At 43.0% G+C, this 21,778-nt stretch overlaps 3 protein-coding genes across 4 annotated transcripts; 1 reads left to right on the forward strand and 2 right to left on the reverse strand.

Moving 5' to 3' along the window:
- Nucleotides 1–6,960: 6,960 nt before the first annotated feature.
- On the reverse strand, nt 6,961–11,978 carry LOC308108013 (uncharacterized protein). Its single transcript, XM_080460660.1, has 2 exons — nt 11,733–11,978; nt 6,961–10,027 (listed from the first exon to the last, which is right to left on the reverse strand). Exons 1-2 carry the CDS (start codon nt 11,911–11,913, stop codon nt 9,108–9,110), a joined length of 1,101 nt encoding a protein of 366 aa, XP_080316786.1. The 5' UTR covers nt 11,914–11,978; the 3' UTR covers nt 6,961–9,107.
- Nucleotides 11,979–13,368: 1,390 nt separating this feature from the next.
- On the forward strand, nt 13,369–18,027 carry gnl3 (G protein nucleolar 3). The gene is made up of 15 exons (XM_080461746.1): nt 13,369–13,465; nt 13,640–13,698; nt 13,858–13,998; nt 14,466–14,585; nt 14,896–14,964; nt 15,047–15,182; nt 15,268–15,371; nt 15,721–15,871; nt 16,007–16,094; nt 16,177–16,354; nt 16,462–16,604; nt 16,807–16,943; nt 17,044–17,189; nt 17,375–17,444; nt 17,551–18,027. The coding sequence occupies exons 1-15, from the start codon at nt 13,453–13,455 to the stop codon at nt 17,649–17,651; spliced, it is 1,656 nt and encodes a 551-aa protein (XP_080317872.1). The 5' UTR covers nt 13,369–13,452; the 3' UTR covers nt 17,652–18,027.
- On the reverse strand, nt 18,024–21,726 carry glt8d1 (glycosyltransferase 8 domain containing 1). 2 transcript variants are annotated; one of them, XR_013935291.1, is made up of 9 exons: nt 21,377–21,726; nt 21,059–21,157; nt 20,723–20,933; nt 20,512–20,629; nt 20,353–20,437; nt 19,972–20,084; nt 19,707–19,873; nt 19,088–19,583; nt 18,024–18,860 (listed from the first exon to the last, which is right to left on the reverse strand). XR_013935291.1 is itself a non-coding variant. In XM_080461747.1 (9 exons), exons 1-9 carry the CDS (start codon nt 21,390–21,392, stop codon nt 18,676–18,678), a joined length of 1,107 nt encoding a protein of 368 aa, XP_080317873.1. In that variant the 5' UTR covers nt 21,393–21,726; the 3' UTR covers nt 18,024–18,675. The 2 variants fall into 2 exon arrangements, 1 of the variants encoding a protein (XP_080317873.1); XM_080461747.1 differs by having other exon boundaries at nt 19,471–19,583.
- Between the last annotated feature and the right edge of the window lie 52 nt (nt 21,727–21,778).

Consider the following 21,778-nt stretch of genomic DNA (forward strand, 5'->3'; position numbering starts at 1 on the left):
AACAGACGTCCAGAGGGAGTATTGTTTTCATGAAATAATAGAGGGATCATACTGCTACCGCTGTAATCCTGCAGTCTGCTCTCTGTGTCCAACCAATCAATGTTCCCCACAGCAGTCACACACACACTGAGGGACATCTGAGATTTCACCAACTAATTCCTTTTTTTTTTTTTAGATGTGAAAGTATTATACTTGTGGTCACATGTTGTGCAACCAGAATTGGAAAGCAAATATGAAAACATTACCAGGGGTACTATGTTTGTCACTGCTGGATAAAATTGGGTTTGACGCTATATATATATATATATATATATATATATATATATATATATATATATATATATATATATATATATATATATATATATATATATATATATATATATATATATATACACACACACACACACACATACATATATATATATATATATATATATATTGGACAGTCTGATTGGTTGTGGGCTGACAAAATAATTAGAGAAGTCAGCTAGAAAAAACAGATACAACTCCAACAAACTTGAGAATAAGGTCAACCAACTTGTGAGTGATGATATTTTAATCTAGCAACACCCCCCAACAAACCAATGTTACTATTCGATTGTGGAATTATAGGTATCCTGTATTGCATGCTGATGATTCAGGCTTACTCCACAAAAATGCAAGAATTCAGGGGGACTTGAGATACCTGACAATTGCTCATGTCATTAAAATCTGAAATGTTTTTCTAAGGGTTCAAACAGGACCACAAAACTTCAATCAAAATCAATTTAGAATCAATTCTCTGACAATTCAATAACATGCAGCATCAAGATAATGACTCTAAATTGAATGTGTTCTTGCATGAGGTCACTTTTTGTGGTTTTGAGCTGAGAAAATGAACTGAACCTGTCCAGGATGCTTCATGTCAGCTGCCACCGTCCCCAGTTTCCTAGACCCGACTCTGTGTTTATCACACATAGATACCTTTACGAGTCCCGTGGAGAATAATGGCACAGACGTGGCTAATTGAACGGCGGTTCTTCTGGTCCTGCTCAGTGTGGACGGCAAGACAACAGTACACAGAGTCTCTGTAGGCTTCTTTGATGGATGCTGCTCCCGTGGATTGTAAATAAAGTCAGTGGGCGTGAAGAAAACCTGTTACTTATAGCTGACTTCCAAAAACAAAAATGAGACAAGAATAAGGCCACAGCTCAACACTCAAGGGGGCACACACAACATACTGTGCTCAGTGCGTGTTGTTTAGTTTTCAGGCCTCGGGCGTCTCAGTGGAGGTCCAGTAGATCTGTGACTCGAATCACAATTGTGTATTATTGGACACACACAAGCGGTTGCATTTTCCTGGAGCATATTGATTAAAAATAAATAAACTCATCCCAATTCCTCAACTGCTCCATTGTTAATCTCCTTCACCCCAGATGATCCTTTTTTTTTTGAGTCTGTGGTTTCTTGAGATCATAACCAAGCCTTTTATTAAATGATCACTAAACAGGACACATTCGCTGTAGAAAGGTCCTGATCCGTGTGTCACTGAAAAGGAGGCGTCATATGTTCTGTTGAAAATCAGGGACAGTTGGTGCCGCAAGTGTTTGCCTGTCTTTCCTGTAGTGGTACTGAGACAGCAGTGAAACATTTGCATGTAATGTCTGGTCAATATAAAGATAACGATGATAAGGGTTTTTAGCATATTTCAGAATATGCATCTCTTGTCCAGCCCATCATTCATTATTTTAGTCTCACAGTTGTAAAGCTGTTGCTGGCTGAATTTGTGCTCGTTGGTAAATGGAGATTTGGAAAAAATCCGGAGGCCAATAGGCTTAATTAGGATGAGTAATAAATGAATGTGTCAGGAGGAGGAAACGTCATTTAGAGGTGTGCTTACAAATGCAAATAACACTTGTGCAAATTGCAGGATTATTATTCTGCCTTTTAGTGTGAAAATAACATTCTCAGCCAAGGTTTTATGATGTGCCAAATATTCCTGCTGTATAGCTTTATATCCACCCCCACCATTGAACCCAAACCATGTGAATGAATGTAAATATTTATGCAGCCTCTCAAGTCATGAGACATTCCCAAAATAATTAACATGAAGATCCATCATGTCTGAGCTTGTTCAGTCAATCACCAGCTATCAGCCGCTGAGGCGCTCCTCGGCTCATCAAATACTGAAAGAAACTGCTATTTTGGAATATAAGGAGGAGAATGATCGATCGCAGTGTCATCATATTTATAGGGAAGTTAGACTGCATGTTCTTTAAAGAGCTCTTTTGACAGAGATGACAAATGGAAGTACTTTCTGGGGACACCACATTTTACATAATGTTAATTGATACCACCAGATCTCATTTTATGGTGCAGTGTAACAACCCAAATAGAAAATATGACAACTTTGGGAAATCATCAAGTTAACGCTCCTCAAACAAGTTCACAAATAAATTTATTACAGATATAGAGGGTCAGAGAGGGATGTTATTGTTAGTGATCCCAGGCAGTTTCTGTTGGAGTTTGCATCTTCTCCCTGTGTGAGCCTGGGATTGTTCTGGATAGTATTAATCAAAAACAGAAATGGATGGATGGATGGATGGATGGATGGATGGATGGATGGATGGATGGATGGATGGATGTTTATAATGATGATACTTGTATTTTGTCTTTCTGATTTGCCCTGAAACTCATGGCTCCTGGGTTTCATACTTTTCATGTGTACCCTCTCCCCCTTCATCTCCTCTAACTCTTTCTTCTCTCTGCGCTCCCTCAACTCCCCGATTACCCCTGATTGTTGTCAGCTGTGCCTTGTTTCTCCCCACACCATGTGTGTGTACCCTCCTCAGGCTGTTGGTCTTCATCAGTGTTTCCTCCCGGATAGTGGAATCAGTTTGACTTTGTTTTTCGTTTTCTTGTTTGAGGAAGCCTTTTTTTTTTGGGATCAATAATGTGTACTAGATTTCTCTTCATGCCTGCTGGCGGTCTTTCCCCCCCCTCAAACCACCAACATTATCAGTTTACAGCTACATTTTCTGCCAAATTGAGAATATGAGCGATAACTGCGAACTGTGAAATCCACAGAATAATAGCAGAAGCTTTCACCGGTTCAAATAAAATGCAACGCTGCATCATTTCTTCTCTTCTAGTTATGTGCTTTTAATAAAAAAATTTTTTTAAATGTACCCAGAAGTCAAAGTAAACTCAAAATAACTTCATTTAAATGAGGAAATAATGGATTCAAGTTTTCCACTAAAAGCGTCTGTGACTCAGGCCTCGTTTACACGTACCCCGGTATCTAAAAAAAACAAAACAGTGATATTTCTGTGCGTTTGGGCCTTGCATTTACACATTAACACAGCTACGAGTCACCACAAAGGATGATTCCTGAAAACTCCGGCCACAGTGGAGATTTGGAAAAACAGTGTCTCCGTTTGCATCTAAAAGGGGGGTAGGCATAGATTTACTTCACAATTTGTGACAATGTGTTTTTTCCAGGATTCTGATTGGCTAGCATGGCTTCCTGCTTCTCGTTACACTGCCCCCTACAGGTTTGGCATGCTCATAGTAGCCCTGAACCAGGTGCATTCGCAGGTCTGTGTCAATGAAGACTTTTTCATAAACTTGGAGGGTGAATTATCCATTTTTGTAAAAACCCTGGTACAAGTAAATGTGGCCTCAGTGGCAGTTAGAGGTTTTATAGTAATTTTTCCCTCCAACACAGTTTCACAGGGAATTACAAACACAGGTTACAAGTTGGCACATAAAAATAAAAGCATTTATTAAAGCACAACAGTGATCACGTTGATTGCATGACAGAAGATGAATTTCTTCACACAGCCCATCATCTGATTCTGATGGCTGATTGCACAGCAGCTCAGCTGTGATTACCTCTGATTTGGTAATGTAATCACACAATAACAGAGTATGTGACTTATTATTGCATGACTTCCCACATCTGCTCCAGCTAACACAAACTTTACCCCGATGCCACCACGGAAATCTGATACGAGCAAATGAAATGCAGCATATCAGCTCCCATCTCTCTCCGTTGCCTGGCTTCATATCACTGGGGCCCCGGGCCCTTCCCGCTGTGTGCATGGACCGTTTCCTTCCTGCACCTTGATGAGATGTGGCATCTCACTGCAGATCCCAGTGTGGAGTGCAAATCCAATCTGCTGCCAAAGGACTCCTTGATTGTGAAATTATATTTTCAGAATTCATCTCCCCTGGAAGAAATGTCTGTTTTGTGAACGTGGGAACTCAATGCATTGCTGTGACTTGGATAGCTATGACAAGAATTAGTTGTAACTCTTATGTCATACTGATAATACATGGCAGAAATTCTATATGTTTATCAAGTGCATTAACATTTACTTCAGTAAAGATGAAGTACATTTTTTTTTTTTAGATGCTTGTTGCTCTTTCTCTTTTACTTATAGGCTTTGATAAAATACCGAAGACAGTCTTGTTTAAATGGCTGCAAACAAATAAAGCATTTTGTACTTGTTCTTGTCATGGTCCATCTATTGTTTGTCCTTGAGTGACAGAGAACGTATGTACCTTGAAATTTTGATGTTTCTGCTGCAGTGTGTGCGGTGGTGTTTCTGTATGTCAGTACTATTTTATTTCAGCAGACTTCATCCATCTATCTTCTCTACCGGTCGCCAGTCTGTCACAGAGCAAACACACACACACACACACACACACACACACACACACACACACACACACACACACACACACACACACACACACACACACACACACACACACACACACACACACACACACACACACACACACACACACACACTCACACTCACACTCACATCTAGCATTTGTCCCACAGCGGCCGTGGGTTCAAACACGGCTAGGGGCCTTTTTGTGTGGAGTTTGCATGTTCTCCCTGTGTGTGCATGGGTCGCTGCAGCGCCCTCCGTCACCGCTACCGGTGTGCGTGGGACCGCCTCCACGCCGTCCCGTCGAGGCCTGGCCTTTCTCCACAGAGCTGGTACCAGACCCAGCTCGGCTCACCTCCCCCCGGAAGCGGTCTGCCGACAAACCAACCAACCTCCTCCGTGGTGCAGGGATCAGCCACATCACGCACGGCGCCCACACCTCCTCCTCTTCTGGGGAAGGGGACGCCGCCATTGGCTCGGACAGCGAGGAGGCAGAATGGTCCTCCGGCGTGTCACCCCACCGGGACAGCAGCTCCTCGAGGAGGTGGCCCTGTCTCCCTTTCTGCTGCTGTAGGGGCCCTCCTCCCGTGCTCTGTGGGCCTGACGAGGCACCAGTGTGCAGTTGGACTTGCCACCCTCGGATCCAAACAGAGGCATGGACTTCCCATTCACTGTATTTTATTGATTAGCAGAAAGCAAACTCAACTCAAAACACACGCTCAGACACCCTGACTCCTCTTCCAGGCTCTTCTCCAGTGTGTCTACTCCACTTGTGGCCCTTGTGTTTGGGCGGCTTCTCTTTCATGGGCAGAGCGGTAATTAAGCTTCTACCTCTCTGCCAAAGGCCATTTGCCTGCCGACTGCCTGCAGACTGAAAAAAGCAAGAGAGCCTCATGTGGCCGAAAGACCTGCACTTACAGCAACAAGACCAGGACGGTCCAGCAGGTCACTCCATGAAAGTGCAAAGCATGCGATGAGGCACTCTGCATAATTGCTGACCGGAACTGTTTTGAGGCAGGGCACATCTGAACTTTCTGACAATAACACCCTGCCAAAAAACAAAAACATTTTTTTTTTTTGGTAAATATATATGTGAATGCTGTGTGTGTGATGGGGTTTATTTCTTTGCTCTGACTTGTAAAGAAGACTTTAAAAAACATTTTTATGCGGTCAAAAATGTTCATCTATACTCTATATCTATCTATCTATACTATTTTGAGGAATAAATTTATACATCAAGAGTGACCCCCACCTCACAGATCGTACTCGCGTGTTAAACGGTCAAAAAGAACTGTGAAATGGAAAGTACCCCACCAAGTGTTGTGAATCTGGTACTACAACTAGGTAACAAAAAAAAAATATATATATATATATATAGATATATATATATATATCTATATATATATATATATAAATAAAACAAACATAAAATGAAAACATGCATTGTTTCTAAACAAGTACACAAATTGTGTTTTCAGACTTCATTGTACTGTTGGTTTTAATCTATAAAGCACTTAGGTCTTAATTCATCATACTGAGACAAATCGGTCAATGACTGTATATTTTGGTCACATTTGTATTTTTGGGCCTTTTCAACACAGGTTAGAGTTTCTTTTAAAATCAATCCATCCACTCTAGTCTGTACAGAGCTGCAGGGTACAGGAGCAGGCAGATGATGGGGCAGTTTATACCCAAAATATACAACCTCACACATTGTTTTAATTAATCCAATTCATCTCAAATATATGTTCTTGCACTATGGGAGGAAACCAGAGCAGTTGGCGAAAACTCTCACTCACACACACACACACACACACACACACACACACACACACGGAACATACAAACACAGAAATGTCCCCAAACCAGACATGTCCTTACTGTGAGGTTAGAGCATTAAATACTACACCCATAAACAAACTGCATGTACTGAAATGAACATGGAGGCCATTTTTAACTTCACTAATTCATTTTCTATTACCGTATCAGTGATTTAGTTTTTCCATTAGACAAATCTCTTATTTTCTAATCTTCATGATCAGTTAATCTAACTTGTTTTTTCACCCAGATTTTCTCATTTAAGAATAAACTTGTTTCTTCTCATATATTTTTCAAATGCTTTTAAGAATATCTTTCTGTCCTTCTGTTTCATTATCAGTGCATCAATCTGTGAAGCAGTTTAAAATTACCTGCACGAAAAGAGACGTACTGTATTTAAAACTGCACTGCTGGTTCAAGAAACTACCTACCATCCTATGACAGTTGTAAAGAATACAAGACAATTACAAAAGATACTCAATTACTACTTTATTAAAAAATAACATTTAATACAATGATACAACACTACAGTGGTGTGTGCGGGGGATCTGAGGAGGCCCAGAGAAGACTGAGTGAGGGTCTGCTGGTCGGCTGTGAGGACGCCCGGTCTCATGCTGCATTCATCGCACGCAGAGGGGCACAAAGAGGAGGGAGGCAGGATGCGGCTTCAGACAGCGCAGCTGATGCTCTGAGGGTACCACAAAACATCAGGTACAGCATCTCCTTTACTGCTGTGCAGGGATTCAATCACAATTGATCATTTTCATTCGCATTTTTCGCATTAAAATGGGACAAATTCGATGAAAAGCCTACAAACCCTGAGTTACTGACTATCAGCCGTCATTTTGGTCAATCCCTCGTGTAATGAATGCAGCATCAATCCTGAGAGGGGAAAGGTAACTGCAGGATCCGCTGCGAGAGGATACGTCCAGGATGTGTAGAGGAAGTACTTTATTTTAGGAGGGAAGTCGTCACTTATAAGGCCCATCAAAGACTGAGGCCGCTGCAGAAATAACCCACATGAGACGAGTGAGAATAAATTCCTCCTGACTGAGACCACAGATGGGTCCAGCTAACACTGTCGGCCTCCGCTTCTGAGGCAGTTTCTCCACCATGATGCCATAGTGCAAGTCATACCAGACAATTCCTAAACGCATGTTTAGTCAGGACTAGTGGTATTTTACAGAACATCACATTGTTACACAAAGTCGTGTTGTAGTCTGACAACCAATTTCCGATCCGGGTGGACAACATGAAGCACTGACGGTGCAAGACGGCAGTATGTAGCTCTGCAGCCATGCAACGGCACAGAGAGGAGAAACATAAAGAAAGAAGGTGAAATAATGAGCTCTCGCACGTCCGGTAACTTTCAATTTAAGCTTCTTTTGGCCTCTTTGAAATTCCTAATGGGGAACTTGCGGGACAGAATAGCCATTGTCACCACATTTGAGCCTCAGCGCAAACAATCTGTAAATATGGTACTGACATGCATGTATGCCTCTAACATGGAGGCATACATGCTGTTACTTCGTTGTTTTTTTAGGTTGGTAGCCATATTTCTTAAATATTTGGGAACAGTTTAGACCTGTAGGAATAAGCACGACAAGTGTGTGGCTCCTGCAATGATAAAAGCTGCCTGTCCCAGTGCTACATCAACAAACAAAATAAAAATAACACTTCATACGAGTACGGTGTAATGTAATGGTTCCGACTACATCAGTGTTTGTAGTGATAGATAACAGATTCTATCTATTCATCTTGTTTCCCTTCTTCTTCTTCTCCTTCTTTCCGAGGTTGTATTGGCAGTGCGAAGAGCAAACGAGCCCTTTTCCTCCCACAGAGTCTTCTAAGCGCTTCTGGTCCTCCACAAGTGAGGGTGGAGGTGTAGACAGACGGATAAACAAGAGTTTTAAAATACAAAAATATACCTGGCTGGTCTGGGTTGACTTGCTTAAATTCTAATGTCAGTTGAAACGTTAGACTCAAAATGTAAAGACTTTACAGGAAGTCAGTAACAAATACGCCACTGCCTTAAAACAGACTCCTTTCACACCGCTGCTTTCGCTGCATATTATCCAGCAGCTGCATTATTACTGGATAGCACATGTGCCAAACTGCTGGGAAGCAGCGCTCCTTCATTGTACCATATAAATACAAAAATAACAAGACAGACGTCCAAGTGTTGAGTTTTAAAACTCGACTTACAGAAATGAATTTACAGGCCGAAGATGATGATGATGATGATGGTGCTCAACATTCTTACATTTGATGCATCTCAGTCTCAAGGCATGAGTGGAAGACTTCATCATGCTAGTTATACGACTATGGAAAGGCTAGATAATTCAGATAGGCTAGCTAACAACTCAAATTGTCGCTTAAGAGATTTATCATTCTGTGACAAGTATAAAATTAAGAAAATGACATGTTAAACGTACAAATACAAATTCTAGTGAGGGACTGAGAAGTATTAGTTTGAATTTTTTTGTTAAAAAAAAAAAAAAAAAAAAAAGGAGTCTAAAAGTTGCAGGATCTTGGAAGGGACGAGTAAAAGCCTTGCATCATTGGCAGCAACTTTAGCTTCTAATAGAAAAGTTTCAGAGCTGTTTGAACAACATGCCTGCATCATTGCCCTGAGAAATACGTTCCCTCGCGGCTATGGGTCTGAAGATGCCTTTTGATTTTGTCGGAGCGGCTGAAGCACTTGCCACACACAGGACAACTGTACGGCTTCTCCCCCGTGTGGATCCTCATGTGCACCTTCAGGTGAGCCATCTGCGTGAAGCCCTTCCCGCAGATCTGGCAGCGGAAAGGTTTTTCTCCCGTGTGGCTGCGCTGGTGCTCCTGGAGTCTGCCAGATGAGCTGCAGCATTTCCCGCACACGCCGCAGCGGTAAGGCTTTTCCCGGGTGTGCACTTGGACGTGCACGTGCAAGTGGCCGACGTGACTGAAGGCTTCGCCGCAGACCTTGCAGCAGAACGAAGACATGTGGCCTTGTAAGGGGGATTTCTGATGGGGGCAGTCCACGGCGTTGGCTGCTTGGTTTCGCATATGAGAGCCCTGCACTCTGTTAGCTCCAGTTCCTGCTCCTTTAGCGCCGACCATCTGCCCCCCGTTCTCCACCCCGATAATGTCAATGTTGTTCTCGTTGGAGCAGTTTGGGTTAACAGGCGCGAGGGGCTGAGCGCCGCTGTTGGACGGCGTGGACCCTCTGTGGCCTCCTCCGCTCTCTGCCTTCACGTGTCTGGACGGCACTCGAGATCCGGGGTCTCTGTCCCTATTCTCCACCCCCTGACTCTGAGGGATGTTGGATGTGTGCGGGGCATCCTGGGGGTATTCATTCTGAACACGTGATGGAGTAAACATGTTCTCCGGTGTGCTGCAAGAGCCGTGACCGCGAAGCTGGCCTTCTCCTTGGTTGGCCCGTAGGTCTCTTTTATCCTTGATCTGAATGGGAATACGCTCTTCGTGCCCCATGCTGGGACTCCATTCACGCCGTGGATGCTCGCCGTCCTCCTCTTCCAGGAGCGCCATGGACGGACGATCTGCGGAGGCAACAAGAGCGTGAGGTTCTGCAGAAAACACGGCTTCACAGATCACAATGTCACAGGGCTATTGAATGCATCCCGTTTCAATCCACCCTACCGGTTTGTATAAAAACCATGGAGACAGAATGAGAGAAGGGGGGGGGGTCCAATGTTGTTCTGCCTTTGAGATGGCATCCAATATATAAACAGGTGAAGTTTGAAGACACTAGGAAGGGTAGCAAGGTGTGTATAATCACACAGTAGGGCAGCTTTACACGCCCATCAAGGGGCACTCTGCACTGGCAGTGTTTGAAAATGTATGCTTTAAAGTTAAATATATAAATGCATTTGAAGTGATATGTTGACACTATGGTAAATACAAGCCTCTTATATATAGATTTATTTACACCTCTATTATATCTCTCTGTGTGAACAGTGCAGAGGCAGAACAGTTTTTTCCCCCTCTTGCTTTACAGGCATAGACATAACACGACATAACACATAACATAATATACACATTAGGAAGACCAATATTGATTTCTTGAGAATCACTAAAATGATGTTTGCCAAAACAAAACGGTTTGTAAGCACACAATCTGAACCATACTTCCAGTGAGGTCACATAATCTCTAGTGGGTTAACGCTCGTTTAACTGTTCCCCTTAGAATTGCTCCAATTCTTTTTATACCAACATAAGCATGTTTCAGTGACATGACAGAGAGTATCGAGTTTATTATTAACCAGCAGGAACAGTACAGTGAAGGTACAGAAGCAACTTTAGACTCTGTGGAAAAATCTGAAACTAAAAGCAGCATCGCTTGTATTTCATTAACAAGAATGGCAGTAATAATTGTCCTTTTCTAGTGTTTCTGCAGCTGCATCGTGGTACACTTAATTCTGGTGTCTTAGAGCAGGAAGACATAGAAAACATGCAGTTAACAGGGATGCTCCCTTCTGATGCAGAGCCTGATCAGCTCAAAGCTGCTGGGGACCACAACTCTGTCCTCTGTCACAAACAATTCATAATAGCACTTGTGTGTACTTGCGTTAATATACTAGCCAACATCTATCATATCAGGGTTTGTGATTACGAGGTTATGACTTAGAATAAGCTCAACATATCTTGGCATTATCTGGAAAGGTGGCAAAGCCAAGCTCCACAAATCCTGTGTGAAGTGAACCCTGGACTTTAAAAATGTTTTATTCAATCACTTGATAGTAAGACATAATTTTCTTTTACATGTGTGGGTTGTTAATGTGGGAGTAAAGCTATAGATGTAATATTTTAAAAGGAGAATGTGTCACCGAGTATCACTTAGCCAACAATATTAGCATCTTTAGCTTTTGACACATGCTGAACAAGGCGTGTTAAACCGGAATAAACAAATACTACGGACACAGCACTGGCGTGTTTACTTTAATGTGTGCTTAACCTTTAAAATAAATCTCGAACGAGTGACAACAAATCATTAAAATGCACAAATAAGTAAAATGCTACCCCCAGGTGATGCTAGGCTGCTAACTAGCCGGCTAACGAACAAAGGTTGCTAAGGTGCTAGCCGCGTCACAACAACCAGCCTGGAACGAGCAGGTCACTTCTTTTAAACTGAGATTATTATGACGCTGCTGTGCTCGCCCTGCGTGTCCTCAAACGGAGTCCAGGTTACCAGGTCTGTCCACGGCCTCTGTCCGAGCTGTGCCGCGAGCGGTGCGCGGAGCTAACCTGGCCATATCTCGATGCCTGCGTCCCGCAGCCTGCGTCTCAGATGGTCGTTCTCCCGCTCCCGGATCGCGATCTCCTCCTGGTACTCCAGGATCGTGTCCTCCACGGACTTGTAGATCTCCTGCGCGGCAAGCATGAGACGCTCGGTCAGGAAGACGTTTAGGAACTGCAGTTTGGTCATTTTCTTGGATTGCACGGACCTCCTGCTAGCATCCAAAATGGACCAAAAAAAAAAAAGATGCTTGGCCGATCACGTGACCCAACCTCCTCCTCCTCCTCCTCCTTCTTCTTCTTCTTCTTCTTCTTCTTCTTCTTCTTCTTCTTCTTCTTCTTCTTCTTCTTCTTCTTCTCTCACTTTGATTCTGTTGACAATTTCAGTGAAAATGTATTAAATTGTTTGTATTTCGGTTTTAGGGTTCTTTTTTTCAGTCATTATTTCCAATTCAAGAACATCTCCACAAAGCTGTATGAAGTTAATCCTAGAGCTGCATGATATTGGTTAAACATGGTATATTCGATCGTGTTGTTGAGTATTGGGACTCTGTACTTACCTATCCTATTCCCAGGATGCTGTGGGCAGCTACGTTAGGCCACTCCGGCAGTCAAGGGTGATGCTCAGGGACCCACAGTGGTGACCGATCTGCTGTGGGATTCGAACTTGCAAGCTCCTGATCCCAAATCCGCTTCTTTCGCCTCTACTGCCCCTACTTCCAGGCCTATTCTTACTTTCTGTGTCCGCAGCGTACACATTGGTCCATGTGATGTAAATATCGTCATCCACGTGAGAGCCCGGGAAGACCTCTCTGTGATCGACGGCGTAAAGCCCAAATTTTGAGACAACAGCAATGAATGCCGACTAGGAGCTTGTGTGAGGAGATCCACTGGCATTTCCGTATGTATAATTATAATTGAAAGTAAATAAAGATAGCCTGACGGATCACAAGTCCTGGAGTGAAATATAAAAGTCTTTTAGGAGAACGCCACTAGAAATGGAAATATTTTCTAGATCATTACGTTACATTAGGAACGGGTAGCAACTTGAACCCTGAAATGTAGTATGAACGTCTTTGGGATTTGTTAATCAAAATAACAGTGCTCTGTCTCTTCTTGGGCCCATTCTTAACTCGACGAACTGCACTGTGTTTTTCCTTTTTTCTCAAGATAATGCAACGTTGAGCAGTGGTCAGCACTCTGGCCTCACAGCGAGAAAGTCATTGGTTAAAAATACGGCCGGGCCTTTCTGTGTGGAGTTTGCATGTTCTCTCTGTGTGTGCACGGCTTTCCGTGCACAAAACAAAAACATGCATGTGAGGTTAATTGGTGACCCTATATTGCCCCCATGTGTGAATATGAGTGTTTCACCGGCGACCTGTTCAGTGTGTATCCTGTCTATGCACAAAGTTATGGGATTGGTTCCACACACAAACACACACACACGCACACGCACACACGCACACGCACACACGCACACACACACACACACACACACACACACACACACACACACACACACACACACACACACACACACACACACACACATACACACACACATACACACACACACACACACACACACACACACACACACTCTCCCGGCCAGCAGAGGGCGAAGTGTGACTTTCCATGTGACGGAGAAGGAAGTGACGTCACATCTGGTTCAGCGGCGCTCCACGTGTGGCAGTTCTTCAGTCAGTCACATTGGAACCCCCGCTCCACCATGAAGCGTCCGAGTGAGTAACAACGATTAATAACATTACAATAATATCAAATGCAGATTTTAGATAAACGTGTTGTTGAAATCTTAGTTCACTTATATAAATTGCGGCTGCAGCTGAAGTTAACAGCTTCATATGTTCCCCCTGCTTTCCACGAGCTCACCATTCTACCACTTGTTTCTTATTCAGAATTGAAGAAAGCAAGTAAGCGGCTATCATGTTCCAAACGGTACAAGATCCAGAAAAAGGTAAGTGCGTTTAACTTTGTTTAACTTTATTCCCGTATTTGTTTCAGGATTATTAAATTCGTGGTGCGGCCTGGTGAGGTGCGACGGGCCTTCAGCTTCTTTAGCACGTGTTAACCTCCGCATGAAGATGACTTCCAAAGCTCGTGCTGTGTGTTTCAGGTCCGCGAGCACAACAGAAAAATCAAGAAAGTGGCGAAGAAGAAAGGAGTGAGCAAGCGAGTGAAGAAGGATCTCGGAGTGCCGAGCAGCGCTCCTTTCAAAGAGGAAGTCCTGCGGGAGGCAGAGCAGCGGAGGCTCCAGGTCAGTTGGCCATTTTCTCCATTAAACTCAAACCATGTGCCCTTTACAAATAAGTAAAAATAAAACTGTAGTTTTCAGTTTTGATTTTGAGTGCGTATTTGCAATATTGTGAATGCTGAACGATTTTTTTTTCTTCACATAATGCCATCTGGTTCTGTGGCAGTATTTATAGAAGTCAAAGTTTGTTTATAAATGGTCAAACTCAACTCAGACCAGCAGTACTTATACTAAGTATTCTCACTATTTGAAATGCTTAAAAATTTCGGACTAATGAGTAATAATAGAAGTTCTATTTCATGTGTATGTATTTGTACTTGTTCTCCCCTAAAACTGAAGCCCCTTCACATTTGAATTTGTTTCCCTCCATTGTCGTGTTTAAGGAAGAGTTACATAATATTCATATCACCGTATTTCTGATGACTGTTGTTTTGAAGTTTTGGTTTTAATCAATCTTTTATGTCCTATAGGTTGAGGAAGAAAAGGAGAAAAAAAAACAAGCCAAGAAAGATGAGCGAGCCAAGAAGAGGAAGTTGGGGAAGGAGGCTCCAAGTAAAGCGACGGAACCCAAAGCAAAGAAAGCTCGCAAGGTAGAATGCCGACACTGCAATCTAATTTATCTGAAGTGATTTCAGATCGAAATCTACATTAATTTGCCTTTTGTGTGTGTGTGTGTGTGTGTGTGTGTGTGTGTGTGTGTGTGTGTGTGTGTGTGTGTGTGTGTGTGTGTGTGTGTGTGTGTGTGTGTGTGTGTGTGTGTGTGTGTGTGTGTGTGTGTGTGTGTGTGTGTGTGTGTGTGTGTGTGTGTGTGTGTGTGTGTGTGTGTGTGTGTGTGTGTGTGTGTGTGTGTGTGTGTGTGTGTGTGTGTGTGTGTGTGTGTGTGTGTGTGTGTGTGTGCAGGAAAAAGTTGGAAAGCAAACAGCCTCAAGTAAAAACTCTAAGCCCTTCCTCTGTGCTGAATTGAACAAGGTAAGACTTCCAGACGGGTCATTGCATGAACTCCACGATAAACATTACAGTTGTTGTTACTCATTTCCTTCTTCTCTCTCAGGTGATTAATGCATCTGACGTTGTACTAGAAGTCCTTGATGCTCGTGACCCACTGGGCAGCAGGTGCCTGCAGCTGGAGGAGGCTGTGCTGCAGAGCGGAGGAAATAAGAAATTACTTTTGGTTTTAAACAAAATAGGTGAGATTATGGGTTTTAATGACATGGTGGTTATTCAGGCTTTTGGTACTCACTTCCTGTGTATTGACCTGTTTCTCTGTTGCAGATCTTGTCCCAAAGGACAATGTGGAGAGGTGGATGCAATGTTTACAGAAAGAGTTTCCTGTTGTGGCGTTTAAAGCATCAACACAGATTCAGGACAAAACAGTGGTACGAGGTGCTTTTTAATCTTAAATGTATGGGCGTAGCAAGTTTTCTGCCTCTTCCAAAGTTTTACAACAGAGTTCAAATAGACAGGATTATGTTTTTGTGTATTGTGGAGGATTGAGAAGGTTGAACAGCTTGTGCTGTTATAACTGGTTATAACCTCCAAGAGTAAGAGACAGATCACATAATGGAGCCTCTGTCCCCCACAGAGCTTCTACGTGTGTTTGTTGGTCATTCTTTAAGAGTCACAGCTGTTGTGTTTCAGCCGTGACCATGCAAGTGCCAGCTACTTCAACTGGTCGTTTCTTGGGTGTGATCACCAGATTAATATTTTTCTATTTCTGTTCATCAGCGTGCCAGAAAGAAGAGAATAGTTGCCTCCAATGACGTGGTGGACATTTCCAGAGCAGCAACCTGCTTTGGCAACTCTTGTCTCATTGAGCTTCTCACGAGCTACGCTGCTAACTTAGAGGAGGGCGCGTCTCTCCGAGTCGGTGTAGTGGGTATGTACAAGTTTTCCTTAAACAGTACTTGTGGTCATTGTTTGGTTATAAAGCTCGGTTGAGCAATTGCACAATAATAGATTTTTAAAAAATTAAAGTATAGAATTTTAATAACCCACCTCCTTTTATCCTCAGGCTTTCCAAATGTAGGCAAGAGCAGCCTCATTAATAGCATGAAGGGGGTCCTGGCATGTAATGTTAGTGTCGTAAGAGGCACCACAAAGTAAGTAACTTAAAAAAAAAAGTTTTCATCACACTTGTAAATCTGCCTGACAACTGACTTTTTGAAAAACATTTTACCCCAGGACCATGCAGGAGGTGTTCATATTGAAAAATGTGAAGCTAATAGACAGCCCAGGGGTTCTGGTATCGCCGTCCAACCAACCAGCGGCTGTGGCTCGGTGGAGTATGCAGGTGGAGGAGGACAGTGACAGCGTGCAGGAGGCCGTCAGGACTCTGCTCAAGCAGTGCGACAAGACTCAGGTGGGCGGAGTTGTGCAAACAATGACGTTTCCAAGTATTTGAAGTGTTTGGATTGATCTGGGCAGTCACGTGAATTAATTGGCAATTTGTTGACTTCAATATTTCAGGTCATGCTTCAGTACAGCGTCCCAGACTTCAGGAATGCGCTGGAGTTTTTGACGTTGTTTGCCAAGAAACGTGGTTTCCTGCAGAAAGGTGGAGTCCCCAACACAGAGCAGGCAGCGACCACCTTCCTCGCTGATTGGACCGGGTGAGTGTTTCTTTCCCTGTTGTAGGGACGGGCCTCTGCAGGGCATCACTGATGGACATGAGGACAAAATGCAATTCTGGAGTTCACTGTGGAGACTTCTAATCCAACTCTGATCCAATCAGTCCCGTACAACCCCTGGTTATGCAATACAGCCGCATTTATCAATTGTTTTTTTAATCACAGAATTCTGTTTGTGCCTCAGAGCGAAACTAAGTTACCACTGTAAGGTACCGGAGAGTCACAGCCTCCCGTCGTACCTGTCGGACACGGTGGTCGCTGAGATGCAGAATGGGTGGGATCTGGAAAAACTGAAGACGGGAAATGAGGAAACTCTGAAAGGTACCCTGCATTATACACTAGTACTGCAGTTAGTTCAAACACCGATTCGAATTGCAGCATGTAACCCCTCCTGCCTGTGTTGCTGCATTTGCTTTGCTAGGGATGAAATTCCCACACCTGTCCAGCAGTATAAACTTCAGCTCTAAGGGCCTGACTGCAGGTCTGCTCAATGTGGCCGACATCTCTAAAGAAGTGCCTGCTGCCGCTGCCACAGACGATAGCGCTGAGCAGAATGATGAGAACAAGGTAAAACTACCGTTCTGTGCAATTGCTTGAAATGACACCAGGCTGCTTTGGAAATGAGGAAAAAGTAGACAAGTCTTGATTTATCTGTGAAGACTTTCAGATCCAACTCTGATCCTGCTGACAGCAGTATTTCTCAATATCACACTGTGTTTTGGGGATTTAAAGATGTTCAACATCTCTTGCAGCCTGAACAAACAAATGTGGACTTAATGGAAGCAGAGGAGGAAGAGAAACCACAGAAAATGTCACTCAAAGGTAAATGGAGTTGAAACCCCCCTTTTTTTTCTTTTTCTTTTTTTTTTAAAATTGCCTAGATTTCAGCCGTTTGGAGTCATAATAACGTCTTGCCTCTTTTTTGCAGAAAAAACTGGTCAAGTGCGGTTCCAGTCTGTCCCTGTGGACCTCAGCCTCCCTACAGCCAAGACAGACGATGCTTATGACTTCAACACAGACTATAAATGAGCTCTGCAATACTTTCTGAACCTTTGGACTCTCGGATCTGGATTGGGGCTTTAAAAAAAAAAAAATCTTATTCGAGTGAGCATGTGATGGTCCAGTGACTTCACGAATGCAGACTTGTCCACCTGAACCTACTGGACATTGTAGTGTTTATTCTGGGCATGATCACGACCTGCGTCACCCAATTCATTGTGAGGTTGTAAATATTGACAGATGTTGAGGCATTGCCTTTTGTAAATGCTTAATGTCTTTGTGATATCTCATGTTAATGTGAAATACTGTAAATAGACAACCTGCTATAAATCCTATAAACAGACACCCTGTTGGCCGTATTTCATTACAACTCATTCAGAAAATAAAACCACGAAAGTATTTAACATTTAAGTTTTATTTCATGTGCAAAAAATATTAACACCAATAAGGTGACTTGTTTTAAATGTGTATAAAAATCCTAAAGCAGGCCAGCACTTGGCTGGTAATTTCTGCAAACATTTGCTTAGTGGTCTGCATGTTTAAAAGAAACGTACTGTAACAATTCAACATAAAACAAAACAATTGGTAATGGGAGCATTATGAGGAAAATAAAGTTGGAGCGCACTGTAACGTGACTTCACAGGGACTGGCTTATCGAGCTGCTGTAGTGTGATGAAGCAGGGCTTCTGATACAGATTATAGCTGATGGATATTTTACCATTACGAGGAAACCGCTTAATGAAAACATCCCTTGTGAAGCCTTCGCTGCTGGGACAGTTGTACATAATGGCACAATAATGGTTAAAAACAAAACATGATGATGCATATATTCAAATGAAATGTAAAAACTTGAAATGATTTGCTTTTGGAAGTTAAAATTCTGAAAAGTCAAATGCACGGACAGTGGTTTAACGCTGGAGTAATAAAACTCCCAGGGAATGTGCTGCATGAAGCTCCACATGTTGGAGATGTGGAACTGAAAAGTACAAGGCCTTCCTTAGCTCCTGAGAAATATCGAGGCGTGTTTCTGCTCCAAAAAAGCTGCTCTCTTTGTCTAACTGTCCCCGGACTGCCGCCGCACAGGGTGAAACTTCCCTGTGGGGTCGTCGATAAACCACTTGTCCCACACGTCGGAAAAAGAAGACACTCTCCCCCAGGGCTTGTAGTGTCCGTTCCAGTGAAGCAGTTTGGCAGCCTTCACAAACTGGGGCGAGTAGCGGTTTCCAGCACCTGTAGTCCCTGGAAAGTTTTCACATCCATGTTTCAGTGTGGAATATTTTAACAAGCAATATTATTTTTTTTCACTTGAGCTAAAAAAAACAAACTGAAAACAAGAATTCATCATAACTTAGGCCTGTTTTTCTTCTAAAGACCAGTGTGTTCCACTGCTGTTTTTTCTACTCGGATGAAAGGATGTGTATGAAACTGCTCCTACATGCCACACCAGAGTATGCTTGCAAACTTACCGAGACCTTTTATTGAAGCGGGCAGGGTTGGTTTGTTTGGTAGCGTTCACACTTGGACCCAAATGGACCAAGTGCCGGAATCAAATGTGGCACATCCTCAACCTCATTTATTGGAACGGTTGCACACTCGATCAATGCAACCCTCAATGAGAAAACATACTGGCCGAACAAAAATGCATTCACCCCCCCAGCACCCCCCCGCCTGAACCATTGGAGAACCTTGTAGGAGTAAGCATACAGCAATTTTAAAAAATCTAAGTTCTCAATTCTAAGGCATTACAAGATGAAAAATGACTTCAAGTAAATCTTCTCATGAAGCGATTGCCTGTTCAGAGAGGATCCAAAAAAGCGTACTATTTTTTAACTTGTAAATCAGAACTTACCGAGGTGCCTCACGTGCCACATCGGGTCAAGAATGGAGTGACGCTTGTAAAATACAATGAGGAGCGGCGGAGTAACGATGCTCTCTGCAAGTGTTTTACTGTACAAATCGTCCCTGAAAAAAAAAAAAAAAGACCAAAGTGAACTCACATTAAAAGAAACCAAACCCTTTTTTCCTTTCACAATCAAGCAGGAAAAAAAAAAAAAAAAAAAGGTTTCAGCCAAGTGATTGACTCACTTGGTGTTGAGCTCCATCCAGTGCTCCAGCTGCTGGGTGATGTTTTGGTTCTTCCATTCAGTGAGGTTAACGACAATGACCCCGGGGTTGAAGGAGCATGTGTTGGCTCTCATCCCCAGCGTCTTAATAGCTTCCTTCTTGAAGTCCAGGAAACCTATATAGTTATTCTATTGAAAAAGAGATATTCAATCAAGCATAACTTGTTTTGGGATTTTTTTCCCTACATTTTTGCCACAAAATGAAAAAAATTCTGGGAAAGACCCACCTGAGTACCCGCTCCGCGAATGATACCCTTTGAAGATGCTGAGTCGCAGTCATCTGAGAAGGCGGCTGCATGGCCTGGTTTGAGGCTGGTTTCATAAAGCTCCTGAATGTCCCCTTCAATACACCACAACAAACAAAATCCATTCAGTCACGTAAACAACTCAAGAATTTCAAAAAGGCTCTCATTAGGTAATCTCAATGCAAATTCAATCCGATCAAAGGAAGCTGTTTTGGCCCTTTGTCCAAGTGGCTTCATCAGCTCATATTGTTCTGTTGACTAACCTGACTGGCTCGTCAAGACAACTGACAACCACTTGGATCAGGGCCTAAACCATGGACGAAGGAGAATATGCACGGACTCATTAGTTAGTCATTTTCTTACCTTGCACAATAACGTCATCATCCAAATAGATGGCTTTCTCTGCCTCGAGTATGTAGGCAGGCAGATAATACCTGGCAAAAGTCAACTGAAAAAACAGAAAACATCAATGCATTTTGCAAGAAGTGAATCAAAATCTTTATTCTAATAAGGTTGTCTTACTGGTTTTGTAGCTTCCAGTATCTGAGGTTCTTGCGAAATCTTCCCATTGAGGAGCTCAGGTTTGAAAACAGCTATTCTGTATTTAACATGTTTTAACCGTATGTCACTCAGCCACTCCCTGTTGGCAAAATAAGAAAATAGACATGGGTTGGTGACTTGTGCCGATGCATTATTGTGTCTGTGGGAAGAGAGTCTTGCTTTCTAATCTTACTTCAAGTGACTGACGGTGTCATTCAAGGTTACAATTGTGAAGACAACGTTGGCTTTGCTGTTCTGGTAAACACTGTTCATGGCAGCAACCACAGCACCGAGCCTGTCCTCGACAGCGGTGATGAGAACCGGGATCTCCTCTCCTTTTCTCACCGACTGCGATCTGAGGTCCGGGGACAGCTCGGACTCGAAGGGAAGAATCATCCCCACATCTGAATGAAACGAAACACATCTGGAATATCACAGCTGGCCATTTGATGCACTTAATCTTAGAGATTGTAGGGATTTTACAAGGACGCACAACACGAGAATGTGTAGCCCACAGAGAAAAACACACCTGGGTTTTCTTTGTGTAAAAAATCGCTGAGGTTGAGGAGGTTTCGCTGAACTATGATGAGGAAGGCCACAGCCAGGAGCACAAGGATGATCACGTTCACTGAAAGGCAATACGGATGTGACATTAATAAGAGCTTAGGCACATCAGTGTGTAAACAATGAAAGTCACATTTGTAAAGAAGCAAATGTTAACATTTTTGCACAGTCAGTGGGTTTCAGTGTCAGCCAGCAGGTTATTTATAATGTGCAACACTGGCTTAAGTCACATTGTGACAGACAAAAGCAAACAACAGAAACCGCTAAATTGAGATTGACCTACCTCTCCGTAGTGTCATGACAATGGTCTCATTCGTGCCTCCGCCTCCTCCAGTAAACTCTTTTAAATAAAATGTCAAATCTGCCTAGTGTGGAGTCTGTAATGGATGAGGGCAGGCTGGCTGAGGAGAACTGAGGTGAACCCCCGATCCCCGGTGACCCCGCTTAAACACAAGAGACCAGCTGTCTGCAAAAGAGCGGCTTTTCACCTTCGCTTCGAAAGGCTGACATTGAAAACACCAACAATGTCTGAACAGGTTGAAGAAAAAAGAGGAGGAAACTATTTCACGTTTGAAGCCAAACTGCCAACTCAACATCAACAAGTTTATCCCATCCTCTATCGCGAATGCGCTCAATAATAGACATCCACGGCGCGCCTGGTGGTAAAAGTGTAATATTGGAGAAT

This window comes from Lipophrys pholis (assembly GCF_963383615.2).
Source record: "Lipophrys pholis genome assembly, chromosome: 4".
Taxonomy (NCBI): domain Eukaryota; kingdom Metazoa; phylum Chordata; class Actinopteri; order Blenniiformes; family Blenniidae; genus Lipophrys; species Lipophrys pholis.